Source organism: Procambarus clarkii, chromosome 23 (assembly GCF_040958095.1).
Source record: "Procambarus clarkii isolate CNS0578487 chromosome 23, FALCON_Pclarkii_2.0, whole genome shotgun sequence".
NCBI lineage: Eukaryota > Metazoa > Arthropoda > Malacostraca > Decapoda > Cambaridae > Procambarus > Procambarus clarkii.
Genome location: NC_091172.1, coordinates 31,335,536 through 31,361,291, shown reverse-complemented (window position 1 = coordinate 31,361,291; position 25,756 = coordinate 31,335,536). Strand labels below are relative to the sequence as shown.

The following is a 25,756-nucleotide window of genomic DNA, read 5'->3' as shown; positions in this document are numbered from 1 at the left end:
AAAAAATATCCAATCACCTGAAGAAGCAGTATATTACACAGAGATCCATCCAAGTAATGTGATGTATCAGTGAGAAAATTCGTTGGAACCGTGATGAGGATTCGAACATATGCAAATCCACATCACTTTGCACGTGTGTCTGGAAATACCCAACACATAGGTTCGAATCCTCATCACGGCTCCAACGGATTTTCTCTTTAAGCAGTAGATTGCCTTCAGCCAAAACATGACCGAGAGGATAAACCACAAACCATGCAGGCAAAGTTCTGGTGCCCCAGTAGATACTCAAGATCCTGACAACATAGCAGGTGTCTCCCAAGGGCGACATTTAATGGCTCTCCACAGTACTAGTTCATCAAATGTAGCCCGGCTTGACTTCACTGTTAGCTCCCCAAAAGGAAGCAGAATCTCACAGTAGGAAACAACTCAGGCTCAGAAAAAAGACTGGACATTTGCACAAATAATTAATGAATACATATAGTGTAAAGTAAATAAACAATAACAATAAACTATTAAAAATATAATTTAACAACATACAGCAGTGCCAGTCATGAGAGCAATTTCCTTCAGTTTCTCAAACACCCCTCGGACAGTCAGGTTGGCAGGTTGGAACATGACCCTCTGGTTGGATCTTGACTGCTCGGCTACAATTCCTAAATCTCCCTTTTGTTCTGCATCGAGTTTTATCTTCTCCACACTTCTTCCCGATGACTGAGCTATGGCCCGCATCAATATTGTCTCTCCTATGCCCAATTCAATGCCTAAAGTGATATAAAAGATCGATACATTGCTAGGATTCCATATTTAAAATGAAGTAAAGATTAGGAATATTTATTATATATTACAATATGTCAAAATCAGAACAATTTTAAGACATACAGGCCTTAATGCAATTTCTATTGATATATGGAAATTAATCAAAGTAAATTTGAGAATTTTAGATGGGATGAATTTCTTACAAAATTTAAGTACTGTACAAACACAGGGGTACCAATAACATTACAGATGTGTAGCAATTAACAAGGCTATGACAGCATGTGGAACACAAGAAATACTGTAATTACCTTCAAATGATGGAGCCACTTTGTTGAGACACAGGTACACACAGTGCAAGAGATCATCTGGCATTAATACAATCACAGAGCGAAAGAAATTAGCCAGAATTTCAATAGTTTTGAGTCGGCCACTAGTGTTCTCAATGAGCTCCATGGTCTTCGCTAGAGCCAGATATGGTACCCTGCAAAATTGAAGAATAATAAGCTGACAATTATTCAGACAAGAGCAAAATGTTTATGAAAAAAGCATTTGCCCTTACAATTTAGAACTAAATAGGTAATTTTTTGCAAGCTATCTATGCTCTGGATTTCTTGTTCAGGAACCTATCATGAGCCAGTCATGATTAAACAACTTAAACTTTGTACTAAAACAATAAAACAGCAGTAACAAGTACAGAAAACAGCCACGGCATACTATTAAGTTTCTGCCCACAACCCTTATAAACCATGGGAAACCACGGGTTGGCTCAACCCAGTGACCAACACTCAAAATATACCCACATCATTCCAAGAGTGAAGCCTGTTATGAGATGGCCACAAGGAGCCCTTTGGTGGCACCACCAAACTGGGTGTGCCAACCCATCCATAACAGTAAAGAAGCCGAGAACACTAACAGATATGCATGAGAAACTGGTTTATCATTCACGCCACCACAAACCAGAGTCCAAAAGCAATGAAAAGAAAACCCACTCCCTTGAAAAGAAGGATACAATACTGTACATGAATTTTAGCTGGTAGATTGATTGTTTCAACCAGCAGAAAGGATTCCCTCACTACACCCAGAACCTACTGAACCTCCAACCCAACAGGGTAAGAATGAGAAGGGTAAGCAGCATAACAAAAGAATCCAACCATACTCCTGAAATTGATTTAACAAAGAGGGCCAGCAGAGAGATGTAGAGGAAAAATCTGTTTTTTTTTTAATTAACAATCTTAGGTATGCACAGCAATGTGATGCTACCTAATTCTATAGGAAAGGTTACAAAGCATAGATCAAAAACTAGTTATAAGTTCATCTAATATCTCCATTTCACAGGATGGTTAGTCATACATGACATCAGGAGAGATCTGGCTATTACACCCTGAAGGAACAGGATAAACAGCTTAGCCACAGCAAAAGGCAGATGAAGTAGACAAACAAACAGTCAACCTGTCAAGTTTAGGTCAATCGGAACATAGTTTAGAGAAGAAATCCTGGCAAACAAATTTGCAATTATATTACCAGGTAAGTTTATGCCTGAAGTTCTCAGGAACAAGCAACTGCACCAAATGGGAACCAAAAAATGGGACTTGGACCAGGCCACATCAAGAGAGAAAATAGCATCAAATTCAAGAAATGAAAATATTCACCCACCAAAACCAGAAGAGATGAGAATCCTTTTTCCACTGTAAACCATAAGACCAATAAAACAGAAGCCATCTACCCACTGAAAAGGGATGACTATCATTCATCTAAGAGGAAGCAGGGACCTAGAACTAAAGTCCAAGAGATAGATAATTAACCACATTCAAGAATAACAGGATTAGGGACAAAATTTACAAAAGACAGAGACCCATCCCTCAAACGAAAAATATGCAATTCCAGAACAGAAACCAAAAGAGGTGCTGTAAATTCAATGGACAGGAAATACAAAATATGGCAAGACTTAGCTTACTTTTCCTGTGCCTTCCAAAAAGCATCCTTGATTGGGTGATATTTCTCCTTTTTTGGGTTATAGCTGCCACCCAAATCACCTGCTCCAGAAACTTTAGGAGCAAAAGGATTTATTAAAGGCTTCTTCTCTCGAGGTTCTGAGGAGTCGCTCTCTGGTGGTGAATCCTTCTTTTGGGATTTATCTTTCTTCTGTGGAGAAGAACAGTGTTCTTCTTCTGTAGTGTCTCCCTCATCTAAACAACTCTCCGAGTCTTGGGATGAGCTGTTCTGTGTCACTTTCTCAGGTGAACGAGTGGATTTCTTGGGAGACACTGATGTAGCTGAGGGCTTCTTAGTTGTTTTTGCTGTATTGTATAGAAAATACACCCATATAACACAAGCCATATAATCATTTTAATAAAATACCAGAAGCCAATGTATTTTACAGCTTTTTTAATTACTAAAAACTAAATAATGGTAGAGTACTGTATATAAAGTACAGCACTACAAACCCAAGAGAAAAAATAGGTAACAATTTTCCCATTGTTGACTTTCTTTCACTGAAACATTAAGACTTAATATGTACAACAACAAAGGTACTGCATAAGCTTCATTATTTAATTTTGACTGAAATTGGAATACGGTATATCTGTTAAGAGTATTGAGCTCAAAGCTTACCTTAGATACTTATAAAGAGAGTAACAAACATTGGACCAAGTACAATGACAAATGTATAATTCACACTTAAACAAACACTAATGTGGGCCAAGCATAATTTATCCATTAAGTACATAGAATATGGTAACTCTTCTATCTCGACTTGCACTGTGAATATTTTTATAATTATTGAGGCAGTCTTTGGAGTATGTAATTATAAGAGTAATCAGATTTCCATAAAAATACTTCATTAATAATGTTTTCTAAAATAAATATAACAAATAATTAGTTTTCCAAACAGTAATGCCTGCAATCTGAAAAAAACAGCATTGAATGTAATTAAATGCCATTTTCCAGGTGAGACCCGGAGGCTCCCCGGAGCCATCCAGGTTGATATGAATGTATTAGACCCTGGCATCAGTCAAAGCAAATGGAGTTCTAGGCTTACCAGGGACCATGAACCAGAACCTGGACCCCCTTCAGAGAGGCACGAGAAGCAATGTCCTATAGAAACCCTCGTGTGGTTGGAAGCACTGGTACTGGAAAAATAGGCAGATGGATCTACAATTTTCTGACTAATAGAACTCAATGTGTAATAGTCAAAAAAATAAAATCTGGTCCATCAACCGTGAAAAACTCAGTCTCCCAGGGTACTGTGCTTGCTCCAATACTTTTTCTCATCCTCATACCGGACATAGTATTGTTCCCCGGCACATAGAGAGGGACACAACCTATAGCACTGTATCTTCCTTTGCAGATGATACTAGGATTTTTATGAGAGTAGGCAACATAGAGGACACGGCAAACCTCCAATCAGATGTAAATCAGGTCTTTCTATGGGCTACAGAAAATATGATATTTAACGAAGATAAATTCCAGCTCCTACGCTATGGAGAAAATTAAAATATAAAAACAGAAACCACGTACAAAACTCAGTCAAATCCTAACAGAATGAAAAGGCAATGTAAAGGATTTGTGTGTACTCATGTTGGAAGACCTTACCTTTAAAGAACACAATAAAGTAGCCGTCACAACTGCAAGAAAAATGACAGGTTGGATAACAAAAACCTTTCACATCAGAGATCCTATACCGATGATGATACTTTTCAAGACGCTTGTGCTCTCTAGAGTGGAATACCGCTGTACAATTAACCTTTCAAAGCTGGAGAAATTGCTGACCTGGAGTGTGTGCAGAGATCCTTTACTGCTAGAATCCACTCAGTAAAACATCTAAACTATTGGGACTAACTAAAGAGCCTAAATCTGTATTCTCTTGAGCACAGGCGGGAGATACCTAATAATTTACAAGTGGAAAATAGTAGAGGGGCTGGTCCCAAACCTGCACACAGAATTAACATACTACGAAACCAGAGGGAATGGCAGGATGTGCAGAATAACTCCGTTGAAAAGCAGAGGTGCAGTAGGTACTCTTGAGAGAGAACGCTATCAACATCAGAGGCCCGAGGCTGTTCAACACGCTTCCACTACACATAAGGGGCATAACTGGCCAACCCCTCACAGTGTTCGAGAGAGAACGTGACAAACACCTCCAAAGGTTACCTGATCAACCAGGCTGTGACTCATACATCAGGCTGCGAGCAGCCGCAGCCAACAGCCTGGTTGACCAGTCCAGCAACGTGGAAGCCTGGTCGACAACTGGGCCGCGGGGTCGCTGACCCCCGAAATCATTTCAAGGTAACCTCAAGGTTGTTCCTCATGCTTCTCTGAGGGAGCCAGATTCTGGCTCGTGGTCCCCGGTAGGCCTAGATGTCAGGGTCTAATACATTCATATCAGCCCGGATAGCCCCGGGGAGCTGAAGGGGGCTCCCCCCCCAGAAAAGTACTTGGTGCACATAATAATAATTTATTGTCAGGTGATTATACCAGCCTCTATTAAGAAGTGTCAATACTTAATAAAAAATTGCTATATATTGCATGCCCTGCTTAATACTGTATAGTACAGTCAAAACCAACAAAGTAGTGATGTGCACATAATGATGCTTACTGAAAAAACTGTGTATGGCTGTTGCCTTGGGTCTGCTGGAGGTGGCAGTAGGTTTGTTCAGCACCTTGTTACTGCTATCACATTCATCAATGCAATCAACCTCCATTGGCTCTTCTGAATCATCTGAATTCTCCTTTTTGATTTCATCTTTCAAACTTTCTACCTTTTCATTTTCTGACTTTACATCATCTTCACTGCTGTCTTTGCTTGACATGCTACTGGTTCCATCTTCTCCTTTCAATTTCTTCACCAAACTTTTCTGCTTGCTCTCAAGGCTGTCACTCTTGCGCTTCAGTTGTTTGCGAGCTACAAAATAAAGGGTTATACTTAAAATCATCTCAACAGGTTTTGCCTTCAGTTTTACAAATTATTCCAAATGAAGCCTTCCATTGTTATAACACTTGTGGTGGACTGGGTTCAGTTCGAGTGGGACTGCAACATTCATGCATGTACACATACATGCACTCAAGCTTGCTTTACACAATACCTGCCTACCAATCTGCACACACAATACATGCAAGAATAAAAATACTGTACACAAAGTATTTAACACCAGGGATTACATTATAAAACAAATTATTGACATCAATTGATATTAGGGTAATAAAATAAAAATGTCATCAGTAGTTAGGAGCAAGACTTTTCCTCTGAAAACTTCCATTCCTTAATGGAGTAGACTCCCTTAAGACATTTCAGTTCACTTTAGGAAAAGTGATCGACTGACTCCTAAACTCTCAGAGTGGCTTTATTTAATATGCAACCCCTGTACAGTACCTTCAAATGTACCTCTGTATTATGTTTTCTTGTATACATATTTTAGAAATAAAATAATATTAACATTATTATTATAGAAAGGGAAAGATTAGAAACCAATTAATAAAGATAAAATATTATGTTAAAAGTCAATGTGGATATAGAGAAATATGAGAATCATTTAATAGCACTGCAACTTGAGTGTGGTCAAAGAAATTAGTAATTAACTTTTGACAGACTGCTACCCTCTACTATCCATAATTGTATCAATATTGACAAACATACAGCACAAAACACACAGTTTTGATTTAAGTTTTTAAAGTTTTAAAGTTAAAGTTTTGTTTGTCTATAATTTCCTATATGGATGGGGCTTATGTAATACAATACCTACACGATCTAAATATCCTGTACAGGTATTCTGATATATTAACCATTATATCAAACTAACCAGTTTTTCGGAGGGGCGGGACAGTTTCTGGAGTAAAGCCAGGAGAACTGCTCTGTGATGAGGTGGATGGTTTGCACGGAGTGGAAAAGGAGTCTGCTTCAACAATCATTTTATCTTCTTCACCTTCCCTTTTGTCTTTCTCTGGGGTGTCATCATCATTTTTATCTTTTTTTGGGGTGCCATCTTCATTTTTATCTTTCTTTGGGGTACCCTCTTTATTTTTATTCTTCTTTGGGGTGACATCTTCATTTTTATCCTTCTTTGGGGTGTCATCTTCATTTTTATCCTTCTTTGGGGTGCCATCTTCATTTTTATCCTTCTTTGGGGTGTCATCTTCATTTTTATCCTTCTTTGGGGTACCATCTTCATTTTTATCCTTCTTTGGGGTGCCATCTTCATTTTTGCCTTTCTTTTGGGTGCGATCATCTTTTTTGCCTTTCCTCAAGGAGTCATCATTTTTACCTTTCTTAGGGGTCCCATCATCATTTTTGCCTTTCTTTGTTCTGCCAACATTCTTGCCTTTCTTTGGGGTGTCAACTATTTCATCATGTGTTTTGTCTTCAATATTCCCATCTTCTCCATCACCTGTCTCCATTGTTTCATCAAGTTCCTCTACCTTAGCTGTCTTCTCTGTAGTTGTTGATGTCTCTTCCTCATTTGAGTCTGGAGACGCACACACTTCTTCGTGGTCATCATCATCTGTTGTTTTCAATACTTTCTTCACATTATCCTCCTCCTCTTCAACTGCATCTGTACCTTTCTTATTTTTGGATAGTGAGCTCCCTTCCTTTTTTGATATAGTTTTTTTAACTTCTTTTGTTATTTTGCCCTTCTTTGTTGCTGGGCTTTTTTTAGACTTAAGATCTTCTTTGTCCTTTTTTTTCTGTTTTGTGTTAATCTCTTTCTTTGCACTGGGGTTAATGGTGGGCTTTTTCTTAGTCTGAGACTTCTTGCTCCTTTCCTCCGCCTTACTCAGTGTTTGCTGTGCGCTGTCTTTTGTTTTATTTTCCTTCTCGTCATCAGACTTATGTGGAGAACTGAAGTTAGAAAATCACATTACAGTAATTTCATCAACAAGAGTAATTAACAAGCAATAATCATCAACAAGTAATCAACATTCATTACATTATATAAAATGACATCCCTAACTTTTAGCTACAGAACACGGTAGCTCAAATTGATTTTCTTACTAACAAGATCCAAATTCCTTATGATTTCTCATTCCATACAACCCTTTCACTTCCAATAATCATCACTTTTTCACCTAGTGCTCCCTGTGTGCAAGTTCCTCTCTCTCTAATTATTTTGTTAAGTGCATCTGTCACCGCTAACTTTAACATGCATACCTCGTAGAGGGTTCCTGCTCCTCCTCTTCACTGTCGCTCTCAATTACCCGTGCCTTGTGACGTGGCTTTTTCTTGATGGGGGAATCTTGAGCCTCAGTGGAGTTTTCCCTGCGTAGTTAAAAAAAAGTTTGTTAGTTTCTTGTTTCAATGATCTGCTTCTTCCAAAAGCTTCCCTTGCCTGAAAGGTCAGCAATAACTAGAAAACTGCTGTGATTTATCCATCTAAATTACCCAACGTAAATGTATAAGTAGTTATAAATTACAGCATTACTTAAATTCCAGAGCCAGCTATCACACATTAAATTTATGACTTTCTTAAAAAAAAAATTTAAGAATCTATTAGAATACAGAACTGAACTTAAAGATCAATTAGGCTAACCATCATAGTGCCCAGTTGCCTGAAGAACAAAAACCATAAATACTAACTTTCCATTTTTATTCCCATTAGAACTTCCCACGGATGTTGCTCCATCTGGCTTTTTTGCCTTTGGGGCAGAGAAGAATGATCTGTTAGAGATAAAAAGTAGCATTACAAGAACAATGTTAACAAAAATATCATTAATATATACAATATCATTAAAAATATAAAAAAATATCATGTTAGCAAAAATAGCATTACTTCAGGATTGAATAATTAGCATTATCATCATACTGTGGCACATTAACCTCACAAAAAATGCTGCCTTCCAAAACTTATTAAAAATAAATAAAATAAGAAGACTAATGTATAATTTTTATACTGTATTATACATATTATGTACTGTACAGTAGTATAATATCTTAATCTGGTTCTTCCATCTTCTAAGAACTAAGGAACCTACAGTAAGCAGGTATTTATTTACAGAAAATATATATTATTATATATGTTTTACATAGCATATATTACATAGTAGGGGTCTATGTAATCGGTTTACATCTGAGGGTCCCTCAGTTCATCCCTTATATTAGGACACAAGCATCTCGACAATGTTTCACCCACTGTCTCTGTTTACCTAGCAGAAAATAGGAGCCTATGAGTGAGGCAGCTGTTGTGGGTTGCAGCCTGGAGAAGGTCAGTAGTTGGCCTAAGCTAGGGCGAACTTAATAAGCCTAACATACTTCTTACCCCCAACTATGAAAAAAATGTTCTTGAGATTTAAAATAAGAAATATTTTAACACTTTCGCTCGGGGATGACGCAGCATTGCGTCATCCGTTTACTGGCGGTAATGCCGGGGATGACGCAGCGTTGCGTCATCCACTTTAAAAATTCGCCAAAAATCAGGTTTTTATCCAATTTTTTGGGGACTGGTTTTAAAATGTGCGCCGATGTCTTCCCATTTTCTTTGTTGAGCCTCGTCGCCCTCAGGCTGCTTGGCACACGCCGTGGGCCCATTGTCTTTGCTCCACTGTTGTGACCAATGTCGCTTCCCCTCGCATCTCAAACGTGTGAACATTTCGGCTATTTTCCGTGGCTATATTTCTTACTGCGGCTTTAGAAACTATCTACGCTTACTCCACGATGGATAGTAATCATGAACAAGGCCCTTCCAGGAAGAAAATTGCGAAAGAAAGGCTTGAAAAGGGTAGGAATTGGGAGTGTAGCAGGAAGGCCTCTGAGCACTCACTCACGGCTAACACGTGGCCCGTCTTCAACTCGTCGGCGGTTGGAGCGTGACCAGGTTTTTTTTTTTTATAGGCTAATGTTCCTCTAGAGAATTTTATTACGAACCCATTGAGACCAAAATGAAAGACCTAGGACAAAAATTGAGGTGACCAGAGTGAAAATAGTGAAAACATTTTATCCCGTTTGCGCGCTCCCGGGTAACTCGTTCGCACTTTCTCTGTTTGCTGCGGGTAATTAGCCGGGCTTTTGGAGTTTATATGCATTTAGTGCTGTAGAGAATTTTATTGCGAACACAATGATACCAAATTTAATCTCGTAGAAGGAGAATTGAGGTGACAAAGTTGAAGAGAGTATACACTTTTCGGAATTAACGCGCGCTTCCGTGACACTCTGGGGCCCATATCGCCCTGTCGAGGGGTGGCGCGCGGGGTGAGCGAAAGTGTTAAACTACAGGGTATGTACAGTATTTTTAATTTATAAGTATTTTATTCTGCTTTTACTGTATCATAACCTGCATTGTTCAAGTAAGTGTTGCTGTGGTGTTGGTAGATTTACTGCAACACCATCGCACACCATCCAGGTGTTTCCCCTGTGTGAGTCCAATCTCACCTCTCATTACTCAAGTATTTTCACCAATTTTTCTTTGGATATATCATTATTTGTGAGTTGAAAATATGTTGTATGGCAAGAGTGCCTCAGGAAAGGGTAAGATGAACTTCCTTACAGTGGATAAAGTCATTTGAGAAACTTGATGGTGGCTCGGGATGAATGCCACTTGCCGATGAGTATGACAAAACTAAAGTTTTGTCATACATCATAATTGCCATAAAAAATTATGACATCATAATATGTCATAATTTGTCATTTTGTTATAAAAAAACAGTATTTTTTTTTACATAAAATATACACTACTAGAATAGTATACAAGAAAGTCCAGGCAAAAAAATGAAATAACTTTTTGAAAGAATAAAAATTAAAACAAGAAAACAATGCAAATGATTGTTGGCCCCGGATGAACAGTCCTAGCATTAATTCTCCTGGCTGCCACCAGGTGTCACCCACCTGAACATCTGCACATTGATCCCCCACCTCAAGATACCCATCACTCAACTCCCAGAGCAACCTCATATCCGGTCTCAAAAAGTTCAATATTGTTCAGTCAATATCCAGCATCTCTATCACTCCCCAGGCCCAAAACCTTACTCTTGTCACCACCAAACTGCTCATCTCCACCACGCGACCGTTTAAAATCCCATCAAAGTCGTCCAGCAAATTGGGGTCCCAGCAGCAGTCGTGCGTGTTTTCGACGCACAATCAAGAATTCCGAGTTTGAATGTTTGAATCCAAGGCGGGATAGAAAAGAGTGGGCACATTTCTTTTCACCAACTGCCACTGTTCACCAAGTAGTGTGTAGGTACTCAGGAGTTATGAGCTTGTTGTGGGGTTACATCCTGGGCAGGGTCAGTAATTTGACCTTGGTAATGGGGGGGGGGCTCAATAAAAACCTACTGTGTATGAATACACTTCCTGTCCCCAACAACATAATGATTATTATAAATATAGTTCTTCTCAAAACTCACCTTCTGCAAATCTATCAATATTGCTGCTTAATTCTGTTGCTAAATCGTCCACATATAAGGGCGATTGGTACATGCCCCAAAACGAACTTCGCCTTATTAATGCCTAGCCTGTTACCCCACCCCCTTCCCCTTTGCCCACTTAAATATATTTCATCTCTGGATATGGCCAGCAATTAGTGATCATAAAGTTATTAATTATAGGATTTCGTTTATAATCATAGACACATTTATTGTTCCGAGAGTTATGCACCCAGATTTCTGAATATATTGTTCTGAATTGACTGGATAAATGGCTCTGTAAACAAATTTATGCCTACATATAATACACCAATATCTGTAGAGGTCATAGGTCAAATTTAATTAACAGTAATGAAATACAGTATCAAGTTGAGAAGGATTCTCACAAGTTTTCTATACATGTTTCGTTTATAAATCCAAGACTCCCGCTAATTCTTGACCTGACTTTGATTGTTACAAGGCTCTTGTACTACACCCTGACGGTGCCATGACCACCACCAACCCAACACAGGAGAAGCAACATGAAGATACAACACTTACAATATCGTCTTTTGTACCATCGTCGCCAAGAGCCGCCCTCAAGCCTCTCTTTTCCCGCGAAATATGATAAACAAACTGGCGGCGCCATCTGTTGCCAGCCTCGCCAACCTTCACTTTTCCAGAAGCAAACATCCCTGGCGACTTATATTCATGCGAGGCGAAAATTATATAAGATACAGCGGGATGAATGAAGTAACATGAAATAAAATAAAATAAATTGTTTATTCAGGTAAAAGTACATACATACAAGATGAGTTACAAACATATTATTGAATTTCTTGAAAGAGCTAGTACATACAATACACACAGAAATCACATATAGCATGATATATCAAATTAACAAATCCACAAGGGCCTTGATAAGGGTTTGAACTTACGCACGAGATGTTTCCATACGCGATTTAGTCAACTGTACCACCACATGGTCAAAAGAATTGCAACCTGGAGTGCTAGTGCCCTCATTAGGATCCCGAAGCTTTTCCGAAGCACAACCGGGGTTTCACACAATTCCTCTAGCTGTAGCGAGTACAAACGATATAATGTTACGTACAATTATTGTTTCATATTTATTTAGTAGTCCTGGATACAGCAGTGTCGTAGACGTTGAGACGGAGCTTAGAGCAAAGAGCTGAGTGAGGCCGGAGTCGTTGAGCTCTGTGGGAGAGCGTGGCGGCTCACTTTGGGAATTGTGAGTGTCTGAACTCGGGGAGCGAGAGTGTGGCGGCTCGATGAGGTCGTAGTCTGCTGTCTGCTGTGTGCTCTGTGTCGAAGCTGTACCGTCTTGGGTCGATTAGAACCGCTTACGCCGAGTACTACATTCTTGACTGGAGTTTGTACTGTGCTCCATTCCTCATATCGCTTGCTTATATGGTGATTACACCTCAGCTCCCTCCAACAAGCTGAGAAGAGTATTACCTGTAATTGGGGAAAAGATTGTAGCTTCTGTAATTATTGCTAATTAATTATGCTATTAAGATAATGAGATAATGGAGCGAGTATAAGGATTACTCGCTACAGGACTCCCCCTGCCAGGGAATGGAAGAAAGGCAATACAACAAAAATTACGAGGCTACTGTTCCCTGGGTCGCTGTGGAACATGTAGTCCGGTTCCAAAAGATGCAGGCAGTGTGTGGACAAGCTCGATATAGCAGGAGATAAGAGTTAGTTTAGTTCATTTATTATACACCCCATACCCATCTTGTGGGCGGTAGTGGAAAGGGTTACAGAGGCACATAATGGGCTCAGGGACTGAACCCCACAATTCATTTAGCTAAGCAAGTTACAATCTTGATGAGCTAGTTACAAAATTCAATACACATCATCACATCAACAATGGGTTCGAGATCGACCACAAGTACAGTTTCTAAATTAAGCAACTGACATATGTGGAGAGCTAGTGTCATAATTTTATAACATCATAATAACATAAGAACCCATGAGCACCACACCAGAAATAAATACAGTTTTGATATTCCAAGAGTACGACTTAATCAAACTAGAAATGCTCTACAAATCAAGGGACCCAGAATGTGGAATGACCTTCCCAACCATGTTAAAGACTGTACCTCTCTCAACCAGTTTAAGATAAAAACGAAGCACTACCTAATAAATTCCCTGTAACCTACCTTACCAACTGACATTCGTCAGTTGGTAAGTTAGGTTACAGGGAATTTATGTATTGTCATTTGATTGACATTTTATTGTCAACCCATGTCTGTTGTTTTTTTTTAACAATGCTGTTTGTCGAGCTAATTGTATTTGTGCTGCTTTTTCAGCCATGTTCCCCCCTTTTTTATCTCTATTTTTATTTGTTCTCAACACATTTTGTTCTTTATACTCAATTAGTATTAAGCTTTAGTCATTTTAAGTTGTTCATGCCTGAAACGCTTTGCGTAATAGTGGCTTTAGGCATTGTATGTACTAGCCTTATCTATAAATCCATCATTCTTTGTAAAATCTCTTGTATGTATGTACCTTACCTAAATAAACATTTATTTATTTATTATTTATTTATTATTGATATGTTTGTCCTGCACACCGCCCCCCATCCAGTGGGCAGCGGTGGATAGGTTACAATCATTTAGTTACTACCTACAGTTAGCAAACTGGGAATTTTGTTGATGGCCATATAAATTAAGATTTTCAAAATTTACCTGAAGGCCATTATCTTTCTCTTGTGCTTTCAGCAAGGACAGGACGTCGGCGGCTTGTCAAGGGTCCTCCATTTGTCATGATAATTTTATCCATTTGGATCTTAAACTGCGGAAGTGTTTTGGTACTTACGGCTTCGGTGGGTAGGCAGTTCCATGGGTTTATAACCCTGGGGTTAAAAAGTATCTCCTGTTTTGTCCTACTTTGTTGCTTGTCGAGCTTGAATCCCATACTTCTTATCTGCATTACATCTCATCTTTTGAAGAAGTTGTCTGGATCAGTATTATCCATTTTGTTTAGTATTTTTGAAGAAGTTGTCTGGATCAGTATCATCCAACTTGTTTAGTATTTTAAAATTTTTGACGAGATGAGCCCTATCTTGTCTTTTTGGCAGTGTTGTTAACCCTGTGGCCCTCAACCCTTCCTGTTAAGAGAGTCGACTTAGTTTTGGAATAATTTTTGTTGTCCGGTGTTATATTTTTGCCATATAAGTATTGTTATTAATGATTGTCAAGAGACTCCATACAATGACATTGCCAATAAAACACTGCACTCATTATAGGAGGAAAACGAAACAGCCCAAAATGCAAGATTGATCAATGTGCTTTCTCGAAGAACTCCAACTGCCTGAGCAAGCACATGTTAATGCCTGTAAAGAATCCAGCTCCCTGGAACGAAGAACCATGTAAGATTCAAATATATGAGATACCAACAAAGAGGTCCAGCATGTTATCTCAAAATAAGACATATATCTCGATGATAACAATAATAAGAAGCAGGAAATGAATTAGATCACATCTACTCACAATGATCTGTTAACCCTATTAATGGCAGGGGTAACATACACTGTAATCACAAACAAATGATTAAAAAATGTCTTTCAAAAGTAAAAATGAAGAGATATACAGGTACATGTGAGAGCATGAACAACCTAATGAGTTTTCTTATTGAGGGGTGTTGTACATGCTGCTATGGCAATACACACTATATGTTCATTCACAGGTTAAGTGATGCTGCCTAGTAAACTAACCCTCTAGGGCAAAATTAAAATTAATGCAATAATAATAATAATAATAATAATAATTTATATTAAAAATATACAAAACATCATACAGAACTGTCAGGAGAAAATGCCAAGCCATTATGACTATGTAGCACTTGAAAGGGATCAGTATAAGGAAGGGGATAGGATAGTGGGAGAGGAATGGTGCCCAACCACTTGGACGGTCAGGGGACTGAAAGCCGACTTGAATGAAGCGAGACTCATTCTACCATCCAGCCCAAGTGGTTGGACAGAACATGATACAGTGGTTTATTAATTGTTGTAGAGTATGTACTGTGTATCTAATAAAGTCACTAAGACACAAAACATTATCAAATAAATTCTTGTCTTTCTGCAGTGATATAGGCCACTCATTTGCAAGCCATAAATACCTGGATATGGTTTCACATTTTCTAGGCTCCATCTCCCTAATCTTAACTATTTACTTTTCTAGGATGCAACCCACAGCAGTTGCCTAACTCTTTAAGTATACATATACCTATTTACTGTTAGGTTAACAATGGCACGATACGTAAGCACTGGCATCTGAGGCCATTGCTTGCTGATTAATGAAGATTAAGCAACCCAAGAGGTGTTACAGGCATGAATATCCCGTAACCATGCTTGGTAAAATCCTGCAGATGCCCACCACTTCAAAAAAGGCTGCAATTGGTTGTGCTGAGATCTTCCAAAAGCAGACATAGCTTGCCAACTTCACTAGAAGAGGCCACAGACAAAGGAGCCACACTTGCTTAGGAAACAGTCTCACCAGAGATCTTCATTTTGCCCTAGGAAGGGAAGGGAAGGGAAGGGCAGAAAAAGGTGTTACAATGAGTGCATTCAAGCAAAATGCTTAGCAAAGAAATCGACAGCCGAATCATCAAGTATCAGCACAAACATTTAAGGCAGATTTGCATTTGCTGACATAAAGGCATAGCTGGAAGAAGAGCTGACAGACAAGGAACTTTATATCTGCTAGGGATTGGAATCCTTAACCTTTAGATCGTGCATATTACCGCGCAATTTGGGGGCCTGGTAGCGAAAAATATTTGAAATATGCAAAAACAACTTAAAAATGTTAAACAAATCTCCAACTTATTGGCTTCAGTGTCGTGAAACTTCCACGACACAACTTTTCAATATGAGATGCAAGCACCTGTCTGACGCTCAAAGAGGAAGAATATTAGTAAGCAGTGTTCACAAAATGGGTATGCAGTTGGTGCCTTTATATCCTTGCTGAGTAATAAATAACACAAATAATAATGAATATGTTAATATGCTCTATTTTGTTATATATCATATAAATACATTGTCCAATGTTAATATGTTACTATGTAATATATGTAATTACATATATGTAATTACTAAAAAACATATAATTATATACTATGTAATTACTATGTTATATATGTTACTTTCATCAATGTCTCAAAAATATTTTTTTTAGTGGAATTTTTTTTTTAAGATTTTAGTTTTTTCTCCTTTGTTTATTATCTGATTTTGTTGTAAGCTTTACATCCTAGAGAATGCATATTTTTCCCTACCTATGTGAAGATAAAATGAAATAAATCGGTCACAGCTCGCAAAACTTGGGACTTTTAATTTTTTGGAGCTGATTTTTTTCTCTGATTTCAAGCTCTATTTTCTTTGTCTCTTTAGGTTGTTTTGATGATTAGGGACCATATTAGGGCTTTTTTACTTATATAAAGTATACCCTAAATATATCCCCTAAATCATTATAATTATTATAATTATCCCTATTTTGTGTTTTTTGGGGTTATTTTCTGGGGGGGGGGAAGGGGGAGCCCCTTCAGCTTCCCAGAGCTATCCAGGCTGAATGGATATGTTCCTTAACTGAGGTATGTCAAGAGGCCTTAACAACCAATCCACACACATGAAATCAAATTAAAGTGGTTGTCTTGGACCCTTACCAAGTCACGACCAGGATAAGGGTCTTGGATGGATCAAAATGTTGTCATTTTCATCTTGTCTTATGTTTGTGGAATGGGTTGTTTCTTATTGTGACATTCTCTGCAAGAGGCCTTAATTAAGGCTTGTTATGGAAGAATGTAAGTACAGTATTTTGTTAATGGGTTCATTAAGGTGATGTGGATCTGCACTCATACTGTTTGTAAAATAAAGCACATACTGTACTTGCTTGCTATTCATCCCAATGCATACATTTGCATTTTATGTAAATTTCACACACATTTTAAAGGTTGTGGTTGTGATGGGAAGCATTGGTACTCAGACGGAAGGCTTAGTGCCTTCAAGTTTGGGAGCGTTTGTATTTATCTCCACAATAAAAAATGAAGATGCTTGCACACAGTGTTGGCTGCCCCTCACATGTGATGTCAGCACTTCAACTGATGAACTTGCAACGTACATACAAAGTTTCATAGGTAAGTGTCTGTTCTGTGTAGATTGATGCCTATTTTTAGTTTTAGTTTAATAGACTAGTTTTTTTTTATCTTTTAGTAAGAGAATATAAGTTCATATCCTTAGTTGTTGATTTTTTTATTTATTAGATTATTAATTTTATTTTATTGTTATTATTATTATTAATTGGCACAGTACTGTAGTACAGTAGTAATCTTGATTTTTTGTTAAACATTCCAGGTTGTTAGAACTACAGAATTACTTGTGTGTGTCAGATTTAAAGTACAATAAGTAAACTTTTTTTTTGTCAGACAAGAACAAGAATTGTGAATCATCAGGCACAGGGAAAAGACGTGGGCGACCAAGGAAGCCTCTTGTTGTGACTGCAGACAGCTCTGGAGAAACATCTAGCAGTATTTTGTACAAGAAACATAAAATAGAATCCAAAGGTGTGTATATTTGTTTCATTCATCTAACTTAATAATTATTTTGTCAATAATATGGCAGTTTATTAATGCCATAGTTCTCAAAATACAGTAGTACAGTGGAACTTCAATTTGGTTAATCTCCGGTTGGAGAACACGCATTCCATACTGGATTTACTCACCTGATTCGATGAACAAGAGTTCGCTGAAGCAGGGAATATGTGGATTTGCCTAGGATGTTGGGATGGCATTCACAGATGGAGGAAACATTACAAGAAATAGTTGGGGCCTTGGAAAAGCCGCTGAGCATATGTAAATCAAATTCTCTGCTTCTTTTTTTATTTTAAGTTGAAATATTTGTTCAGTAACATACGGCATTTTTCCTTTGAAAATGAGATTTCATGGCTTGGGGATGGGGAAATTTGCTAGATGTAGTTAAATCTTTTTACAGACAGGTTTTCTTGGTTGTTGTCCTTCATATGACAGGTTGAAATTCTCGAGAAGGCATTGTTTTGGAGGTGAAGAGTTTGGGGGTGACACAAATAAAGTGTACAAGTTGATGAAAGGGGATACTAACAAGACATTAAATGTATCAAAACAAAATAGAATATGAAACAGTAGATATAAATTGGATAAGTTAGTATTTAGGCAAGACCTTGGCAAATACTGGTTTAAAAATGGGGTTGTTAATTTTTAGAACAGACTACCAGGTTACATAATAGATGTGGGATCACTCGATTGTTTGAAGCATAAGTGAGACATATATAAGTGAGTTTGGGTGGCTATAAATAGGAGCTGCATCATATGGGCCAATACCACATGCCTTCTGCAGTTCCCTTGATTTTTATGTTCTTATACCATGGTAAGTTCCTTAATAATCAGTTTTGGATTACTGTATTATGAGGGACACAGATAGAATGATAGAGCTTCAGGCTATCATAGTAAAGTCTGGCCTGGGGCTAGGTGCCAAGAATAGGAAAAACTTGAAAGCTGTCTCAGATAATGCTGGTAAGTTTAAGGAGGTTGGTTTCAATATACAAGTCAAGTTTTGTTGTACTATATGAAGCCAAATAAATATTGTATTAGTTCTTGTCTATTGTGATGTTGCTTAGTAATGAAAACATTGTAACTAATTGTGTGTTAACTTAAGAATCTTTAGCATTCGTCATTATATTTTCTTTGTGTTGCTGCTCACCCACCCCATGAAAGTTGGAAATCTGGTAATGATGTATTAGTATAGACATTGTACATGTTAGGAAAAGGAAACGAGAAGGGAATTATCAGCAGAAAGGCTAAGTCATTATGACTACTGTATATAGCACTTAACACGTTAGGAAAAGTACACGGTAAAAAAAGGGAATTCATAACACTAAAGAGGATTATGAAAACATCAAGTGCAAAATAGGATTAGAAGAAAAGATTGGCAGACCACATACCCCTTCTGGCTTTGATATAGAATGAGACATTTGAATTTGGAAATCATGTTGAAATAAAGTGCAGTATGGTATATGTTTTGGGTGAGTACGTTGGAAAGATGTACCCATAGTTTGAACGTGAGGAGAGGATGATGGCTGTAATAACTGGAAAACACTCGGCATCCTAAAAAAAAAAATAGAATACTGTACATGTGGAATTTTTTGTTAAGGCCGTTTTTCATGTTTGGATAACATATCACTGGGCATGAGTTTTGTTGAGAGACTTGATAATTCTTGTAGTGAGCAAAACATTATGTGAAAATAAAGATGTCTTCTTGAGCAATGCCTCTCTGTGGTGTCGCCTTGACAAGGTGAGGGGCTCACGTACACCTCCCTGGGACCGGTGAGGGTTGCCTTTGCCCCCTCTCCTGCCCCTCTTTAGGGGGTGTATGTGCAGAAGGGCACCACGTTGGGGCCTTGTGAGCCATCGGACCACCCCACTAGAGGGGTCACCCGTGAGGGGCCGCCCTGAGTGGATGGTTGGGTGTCCAGGCTAGGGCGATAGGGGGAATGGGGTCTTAGATTAATCGGTAAAGTAGGATGCTGGATACTCAGTTTTCTGTCAAACAGGACTCGGCAAGTAACAGTCAACCATATAAAATCTAGTCCAAGCGCAGTTAAAAGCTCTGTATCTCAGGGTACAGTCCTTGCACCGCTGCTTTTCCTTATTCTCATATCAGATATAGACAAAAATACAAGACACAGCTTCATATCATCCTTTGCAGATGACACAAAAATCAGTATGAAAATTACCTCAGCTGAAGACATTGAAAAACTTCAAGCTGATATTAATAAAGTTTTCGACTGGGCATCAGGAAATAACATGATGTTTAACAGGTACGGTATTCCAGGTACGGTAAAAATAAGGACCTTAAACATAATATAGGGTACAAAACACAATCAAATGTGCCCATAGTAGGAAAACAGCATGTAAAGGATTTGGGAATAATGATGTCTGACGACCTAACGTTTAGGGAGCATAACCAAACAAATATTGCGTCAGCCAGAAAAATGATCGGATGGATTGCGAGAACTTTCAAATCCAGGGATCCCATCACAATGGTTGTACTCTTCAAGTCACTTGTGTTGTCCCGTCTTGAGTACTGCTTAGTACTCACTTTCCCCTTTAGAGCAGGAGAGATTGCTGAAATAGAGGGAATACAGAGAACATATATGGCACGCATAGACGCGATAAAGCACCTAAATTATTGGGATCGTCTGAAAGTCCTCCAAATGTACTCACCCCTCTCAGGAGCAAACAAGGCATGGTACAAATTAGTATGGGAAGGGAGTGCACGAGAGCGGCTGTGGCGGGGACGGCGGTTATCTTGAGATGATTTCGGGGCTTTAGTGTCCCCACGGCCCAGTTCTTGACCAGGCCTTCACCCCCAGAAAGCAGCCCGTGAAAGCTGACTAACTCCCAGGTACCTATTTACTGCTTGGTAACAGGGGGCATCAGGGTGAAAGAAACTCTGCTCATTGTTTCTCGCTGGCTCCCAGGAAGAAACAATGGGCAGAGTTTCTTTCACCCAGATGAAAGTTTCTTCAATGGAATATTCGCTGATATTACACCGATTTCCTTGAACTCCAACTTCTGGTTTCATAGTTTTCTCTCCTTTGTGTCTGTCTTCAGGAGCCGATGCTTGGTGCTCATCCTGGTCGCTTCCGTGGCTATTCTCTTCCCCCCCCCCTAGCTTTTGCTGGGGGCCATAACTCTTCTGCTCTCTTGATTCGATCTGATGTTTCTTTCATCCCCTTACTTTTTCCATCACCTCTCCAATGTTCTGTAGCCTGTGTCTTTGTACCTAAATGGTACACGGTTTATTCCATTTATCTCCCCCAAATGTTCCGCTTTTTTTTTCCAATCTTAAACACCTATTGGACTCCTTGCTGGAGCCTGTGCTCCTGCTGGGTGATTTCAATTGTCGACATACCCTCTGGGGTGATGTTCTGACAAACACCCGGGGTCACCTTCTCGAACTGTTCATCCTCTCTTCTTCCCTGTCTCTTCTGAATTATGGTGAGCCCACTCATTTGGACTCTCGGACTCGCATCCTTTCCACCATTACGTCCGAAACTCCTCTGCCGCAGATCTGGAAGCATATCCGCAAGATAAAGGGTAAGTTCGTTCTCGATGTCTCGCCGGTCCTTCACCTCCGTGGTACTCTTGTGGCGGACCCGTTGCCACAAGTTCGGTCGCCCCAGGTCGCGACCGAACTGGGTTCCCACTTTTCATCTGTTAACTCTGGCACTCATCTTCCTCAATCTTTCCTTCTTCGTAAGCCTGTTCTTGAATCTCGTCCTTTAGATTTCTGCACCCATCTCAGCCTTCCCAATAACGATCCCTTCTCTCTCTCTCTGAACTTCAGTCTGCCCTGGCCCTCTGCAAATCTACAGCAGCGGGCTCAGATGACATTCATTATGAGATGCTTCGCCATCTCACTCCGTGCACGTCTCGGTATTTACCGAGTCTGTATAATCGGGCCTGGGACTCGTAGTTAGTCCCTGAGGACTGGCTTGATAAAGTTGACCTCCCTGTTTGGAAACCAGGGTCTCCTGGGTCATCATCCCCTAAGGACTTCTGCCCTATTGCCCTTATGAGTTGTGTCTGCAAACTCTGAACGTATGGTTAACGTTCACCTGATGTAGTTCTTAGAACATTATCACCACCTCTTCCCTTCTCAATTTGGTTTTCGCAAGTGCCGCAGCACAACAGATGTCCTGATGAACTTGGAGGTCTATATTCGTACTACTTTTGCTGCGAGGATCTCCGTTGTTGCCATCCTTTTTTTACCTGGAAAAGGCTTATGACACCACCTGGAGATATCATATTCCATCCCAACTTCATTCTTTTGGCCTTCATGGTAATCAGACTAGCATCTTCACAGCAGAACTTTATGCTATTCTCTATGCTCTTTGTCTCCTACTTTCTCGTTGTCAATCCTCCTTTGTGGTTGTAGTTGACTCTTGTAGTGCCCTCATGGCTCTAGGGTCCTTTAATCCTGTCCATCCGGTGGTCGTCAAGATTCAACACTGACTGTTTCTTATCTCCAGTAAATTTAAATCCGTAGAGTTTTGTTGGGTTCTCAGCCATATTGGTGTTTTTTTTAAATGAGTGTGTGGATGCTGCTGCTAGAGAAGCTATCCGCTCTTGTTCCATCTCCCATAAAGGTATTCCTTATTCGGGATTTTACCCGGTTATTCATTCCTCCATCCTTGCCCATTGGCAGGGTTGTTGGTCTTCTGTTGTTGGTAACAAACTGCATACTCTTAAGCGTAGTGTGTCCCCGTGGCCTTCCTCCTGCCACCATAACCGGCAGTGGGAAACGGCTCTAGCAAGGTTGCGTATTGGCCATACACGCTTAACTCACGGTCACTTAATGGAGCACCACCCTGCTCCTTATTGTCCAGATTGCATTGTCCCTCTTACAGTTGTGCATATCCTTGTTGAATGTCTGGACTTCCAGGACGAGCGTGTGTCTTGCTTTCCGACCGTCCCTCGCGGTCACTTGTCCCTCGATAGGATTCTTGGTGAATCGGATACTTTTGATATCGTTCGCCTTATGCGTTTCTGTTCTCATATTGACATCCTTGGTGATATTTAGCGCCCTCTGATTATTCCGCATATTTGATGGTGCTACATAGCCTTCCCGGTTTGGTGCCTCCTTTTGATAATTACTTCTTGAGCAATGTTTTTCTGCACGTACTTATCAAATGTTTCTGTTCTTGAACATAGGAAGAGGTTCTTTGAAGATGGCATCTTTAGTGTTAACTTTTTAATGAGTATCTTACAATTTCCTTGTAGCAATGATACTGGGAATTTAGTGTTTTTTAGATTAATGTTAAATATGTATCCCATTGTATTAAAGAATTACTAATTTTTTTTTGTACTATTTTGATGTTACAGATGAATTTGTTCACACCAGAATTAAGAGAGAGAGGAAAATCCCAGTTAAGTTTGATCCCAGTGATGTTTGCAAAACAAAAGCTACAAGCATACCAGCTTCAAAGTTCAATATTAGATCTGAAATTGAGGAAATTGAGAATATTAATGAAAATGTTAGACTTCTTGACTCTGACAGTGATTGGACAGATGAAGAAAGTGCCAATAACAAAATATGTGACACAAATGATAACACAAATGGTATGTGTGAAGTCCCAGATTGTACTAATAATAAGTGTGCAAATATGAAATGCTTTCAGAACAATTGGACAGATAAAGTCATTCATGAAGAATTGGACAAAGAAAAAAAAGGTGAAAGTGAATATACAGTATATGAAAACAAACACAAAATGAATGTTGTGAGTAATAATGCAGATGATAAAGGGAAAGCTTCTTGTATAAATGTTAAAGTGTGTAAGAGAAAGAGAATGCTAAATTACCATGAGAATAAAGGACACTCCAAACGAAAGCATGCAGGTGGTGGGCCATACACTTGTGAACAGTGCCATGTTGATTTTAAACTCATTTCCATTTATAGTAAACATATGTTAAACCATGAAATTGCCGAAGGAAAACACTCCGTTAAATGTAAATTATGTGGTAAAGTTCTTTCATCACATGTCAACTTACGTCGCCACATGATGATTCATACAGGGAAGCCTTTTACATGTGAGATATGTGGAAAAGGATTTACAGGGCGTTACTTGTTACGAGAACATTTGGCTGTAGAACATGATCAGATTTCTTCAAATACACAATCCCCAACAAATCACCAGTGCCGTGAATGTAAGAAATACATGTCTACCAGAACAGCTTTGCAATACCACCAAGCACAGTTACACCCATGTATGAAATGTAATAGGAAATTCTCTTGCAGAACTGGTTTGAGAGAACATGTGCTGCAAGTCCATGATCACGTTAGCGTAACTAAAGGAGGTCGCCTTGTGTGTGTTCAGTGCAATAAATCCTTTAATTATAGACACCATTACCTTAATCATGTAGCTCACCACTCAGACGAAAAAACACACAAGTGTCAAAAATGTAAAAAAGGATTTTTGACTAGTCAAGCACTATATTGTCATACAAAGCAAGTTCATGAAAAGTACAATTATCGTTACCCGTGTGAAACATGTGAAAAAGTGTTCATATGTAATGCAAAATTGGTGGAACATGTAAGAACTCACACTGGAGAGAAGCCATTTGAATGTGGTATATGCAGTGTTGCATTTGCTGCCAAAGCCACTTACAAATCTCATATGAAACTTGTTCACAGTCAAACTCCAAAACAGAGATGGAAAAAGAGCAAAGATATGCCTGTATTATATATGTACAACTGTCCATTGTGTGACATTAAAGATTTGAAAGCAGATGAACTGGAAGATCACTGCTGGAATATACATAATGCAACAGTACAGTTTTCACATGAGGTACCAGAGAAATTGTCTCCTCAGGAAACTAGAGCTTTAGATGGTAGCAAAAGTATAATTTTATCAAAAGGAAATGCAAATCTTTCAACATTAGAAGGCAGTAAAGAAATCCTTTTATCTGAAGGAAGTAATGAAATTGTTGTATCTGATAGAAGCACAGAAATTCTCCTGCGAGAGGGGAGTACAGAAATTATGGTGTCTGAAGAAACATCAAGTTTACAACTACTAGTAAATGAAGAAAATGCTTCCAAATCAGTCAGTAGTGCTGTGCAAGATAGTGATACACAAACTGCATGAGGAGATTGTAATGCTATTGCATTACTAAATGATGCAATGAAATCAAATTACAGATTATATCACTGTGTTTTTATTATATCACATTTGTTACAGGTGTTTTGCTTACTTTTTGTGTAATTATATTCTTGTTTGCTTTGAAGTTAAATATTTTTGTGTTATGCCCAAATTAATTTGTTATTGGCCCATTTCCTTTCACATAATGCCTCATTTCACCTAGCAATAAATAGGTTCCTGGGAGGAAGGCAACTGTTGCAGCATTAGGCATCCTGCAGTCTTGAGAAACTATGGAGATGTGCTCTGGTTCCTGAGGCTGGAATGTCCTCTCCAGAGCGCAAAGCCTGGGTAAGACGACATGGACAAGAAATTGTTACCCATGCAGCAGGTCCCCCCCTTTTCACGTTGCTGAAATTGTCCAATGGAAAAGCAGACACCAATATGCTTGGTTCCAGCGCCATCGCAGGAGCTGCCAGAACGAGGTTCCTATTTACTGCTGGGTGAAAGGAAATGGGCCAATAACAAATTAATTTGAGCATATCGCTAAAAACTGTTGTGGAGCTGCATTAATTACAGTAATTTGTTTTGACGGGGACAGGAAACCCGTGTGTGTGTGTGTGTGTGTGTAATTATATATTTACAGGGGTACCTCGGTTTAAGAGTTTAATCCGTTCCTGGAGACAGCTCGTAACCCGAAAACTTGTAACCCAAAGCTAATTTCCCCATAAAAAATAATGGGAAATAAATTAATCCGTTCCTGACTACCCAAAAACCTCACTTCAAACTAAATTTTATCCCTGATTCATCAAAATCTACACTACAAGATTATGTTCAAGTTATTACTTACCATCGCTGATGACTGCTGTTGGCGTATGGAGGATGGTGAGGAGAGCGGAGGAGGAGGAGAGGCATTACTATTTGGAAGGGGAGTCTCCTTCCATTATAACACAAGGCAGTGAGGACTTCTCTGGTGTGCACTCTCT

At 39.0% G+C, this 25,756-nt stretch overlaps 2 protein-coding genes across 11 annotated transcripts in view; one reads left to right on the top strand and one right to left on the bottom strand.

Annotated features, from left to right (window-relative positions):
• The window catches only part of LOC123763966 (DNA ligase 1), a 36,907-nt gene extending 24,584 nt beyond the window's left edge, over positions 1 to 12,323 (bottom strand). Inside the window, exons 1-8 of one of the 4 annotated variants that reach the window (XM_069330085.1) lie at positions 12,191 to 12,323; positions 8,324 to 8,404; positions 7,898 to 8,005; positions 6,552 to 7,588; positions 5,351 to 5,656; positions 2,711 to 3,053; positions 1,065 to 1,237; positions 538 to 761 (exon numbers count right to left, since the gene is read on the bottom strand). In XM_069330085.1, coding sequence (XP_069186186.1) covers positions 538 to 761; positions 1,065 to 1,237; positions 2,711 to 3,053; positions 5,351 to 5,656; positions 6,552 to 7,146 — 1,641 coding nt within the window. In that variant the 5' untranslated portion in view covers positions 7,147 to 7,588; positions 7,898 to 8,005; positions 8,324 to 8,404; positions 12,191 to 12,323. Of the gene's footprint in view, positions 1 to 537; positions 762 to 1,064; positions 1,238 to 2,710; positions 3,054 to 5,350; positions 5,657 to 6,551; positions 7,589 to 7,897; positions 8,006 to 8,323; positions 8,405 to 11,082; positions 11,143 to 11,640; positions 11,782 to 12,017; positions 12,050 to 12,190 lie in introns of those variants that run through there. The other 3 variants (XM_069330083.1, XM_045751347.2, XM_069330084.1) reach the window with 3 other exon arrangements.
• LOC123763968 (zinc finger protein 892) lies at positions 12,047 to 24,838 on the top strand. Of its 7 annotated transcripts, none has more exons than XM_069330086.1 (4): positions 12,047 to 12,181; positions 17,052 to 17,235; positions 17,524 to 17,661; positions 23,020 to 24,838. In XM_069330086.1, the coding sequence occupies exons 1-4, from the start codon at positions 12,062 to 12,064 to the stop codon at positions 24,777 to 24,779; spliced, it is 2,202 nt and encodes a 733-aa protein (XP_069186187.1). In that variant the 5' UTR covers positions 12,047 to 12,061; the 3' UTR covers positions 24,780 to 24,838. The 7 variants fall into 7 exon arrangements, with proteins under 7 accessions (XP_069186187.1, XP_069186191.1, XP_069186190.1 ...); XM_069330090.1 differs by having other exon boundaries at positions 12,077 to 12,165; XM_069330089.1 differs by lacking the exon at positions 12,047 to 12,181 and adding an exon at positions 12,199 to 12,328.
• Positions 24,839 to 25,756: the final 918 nt, after the last annotated feature.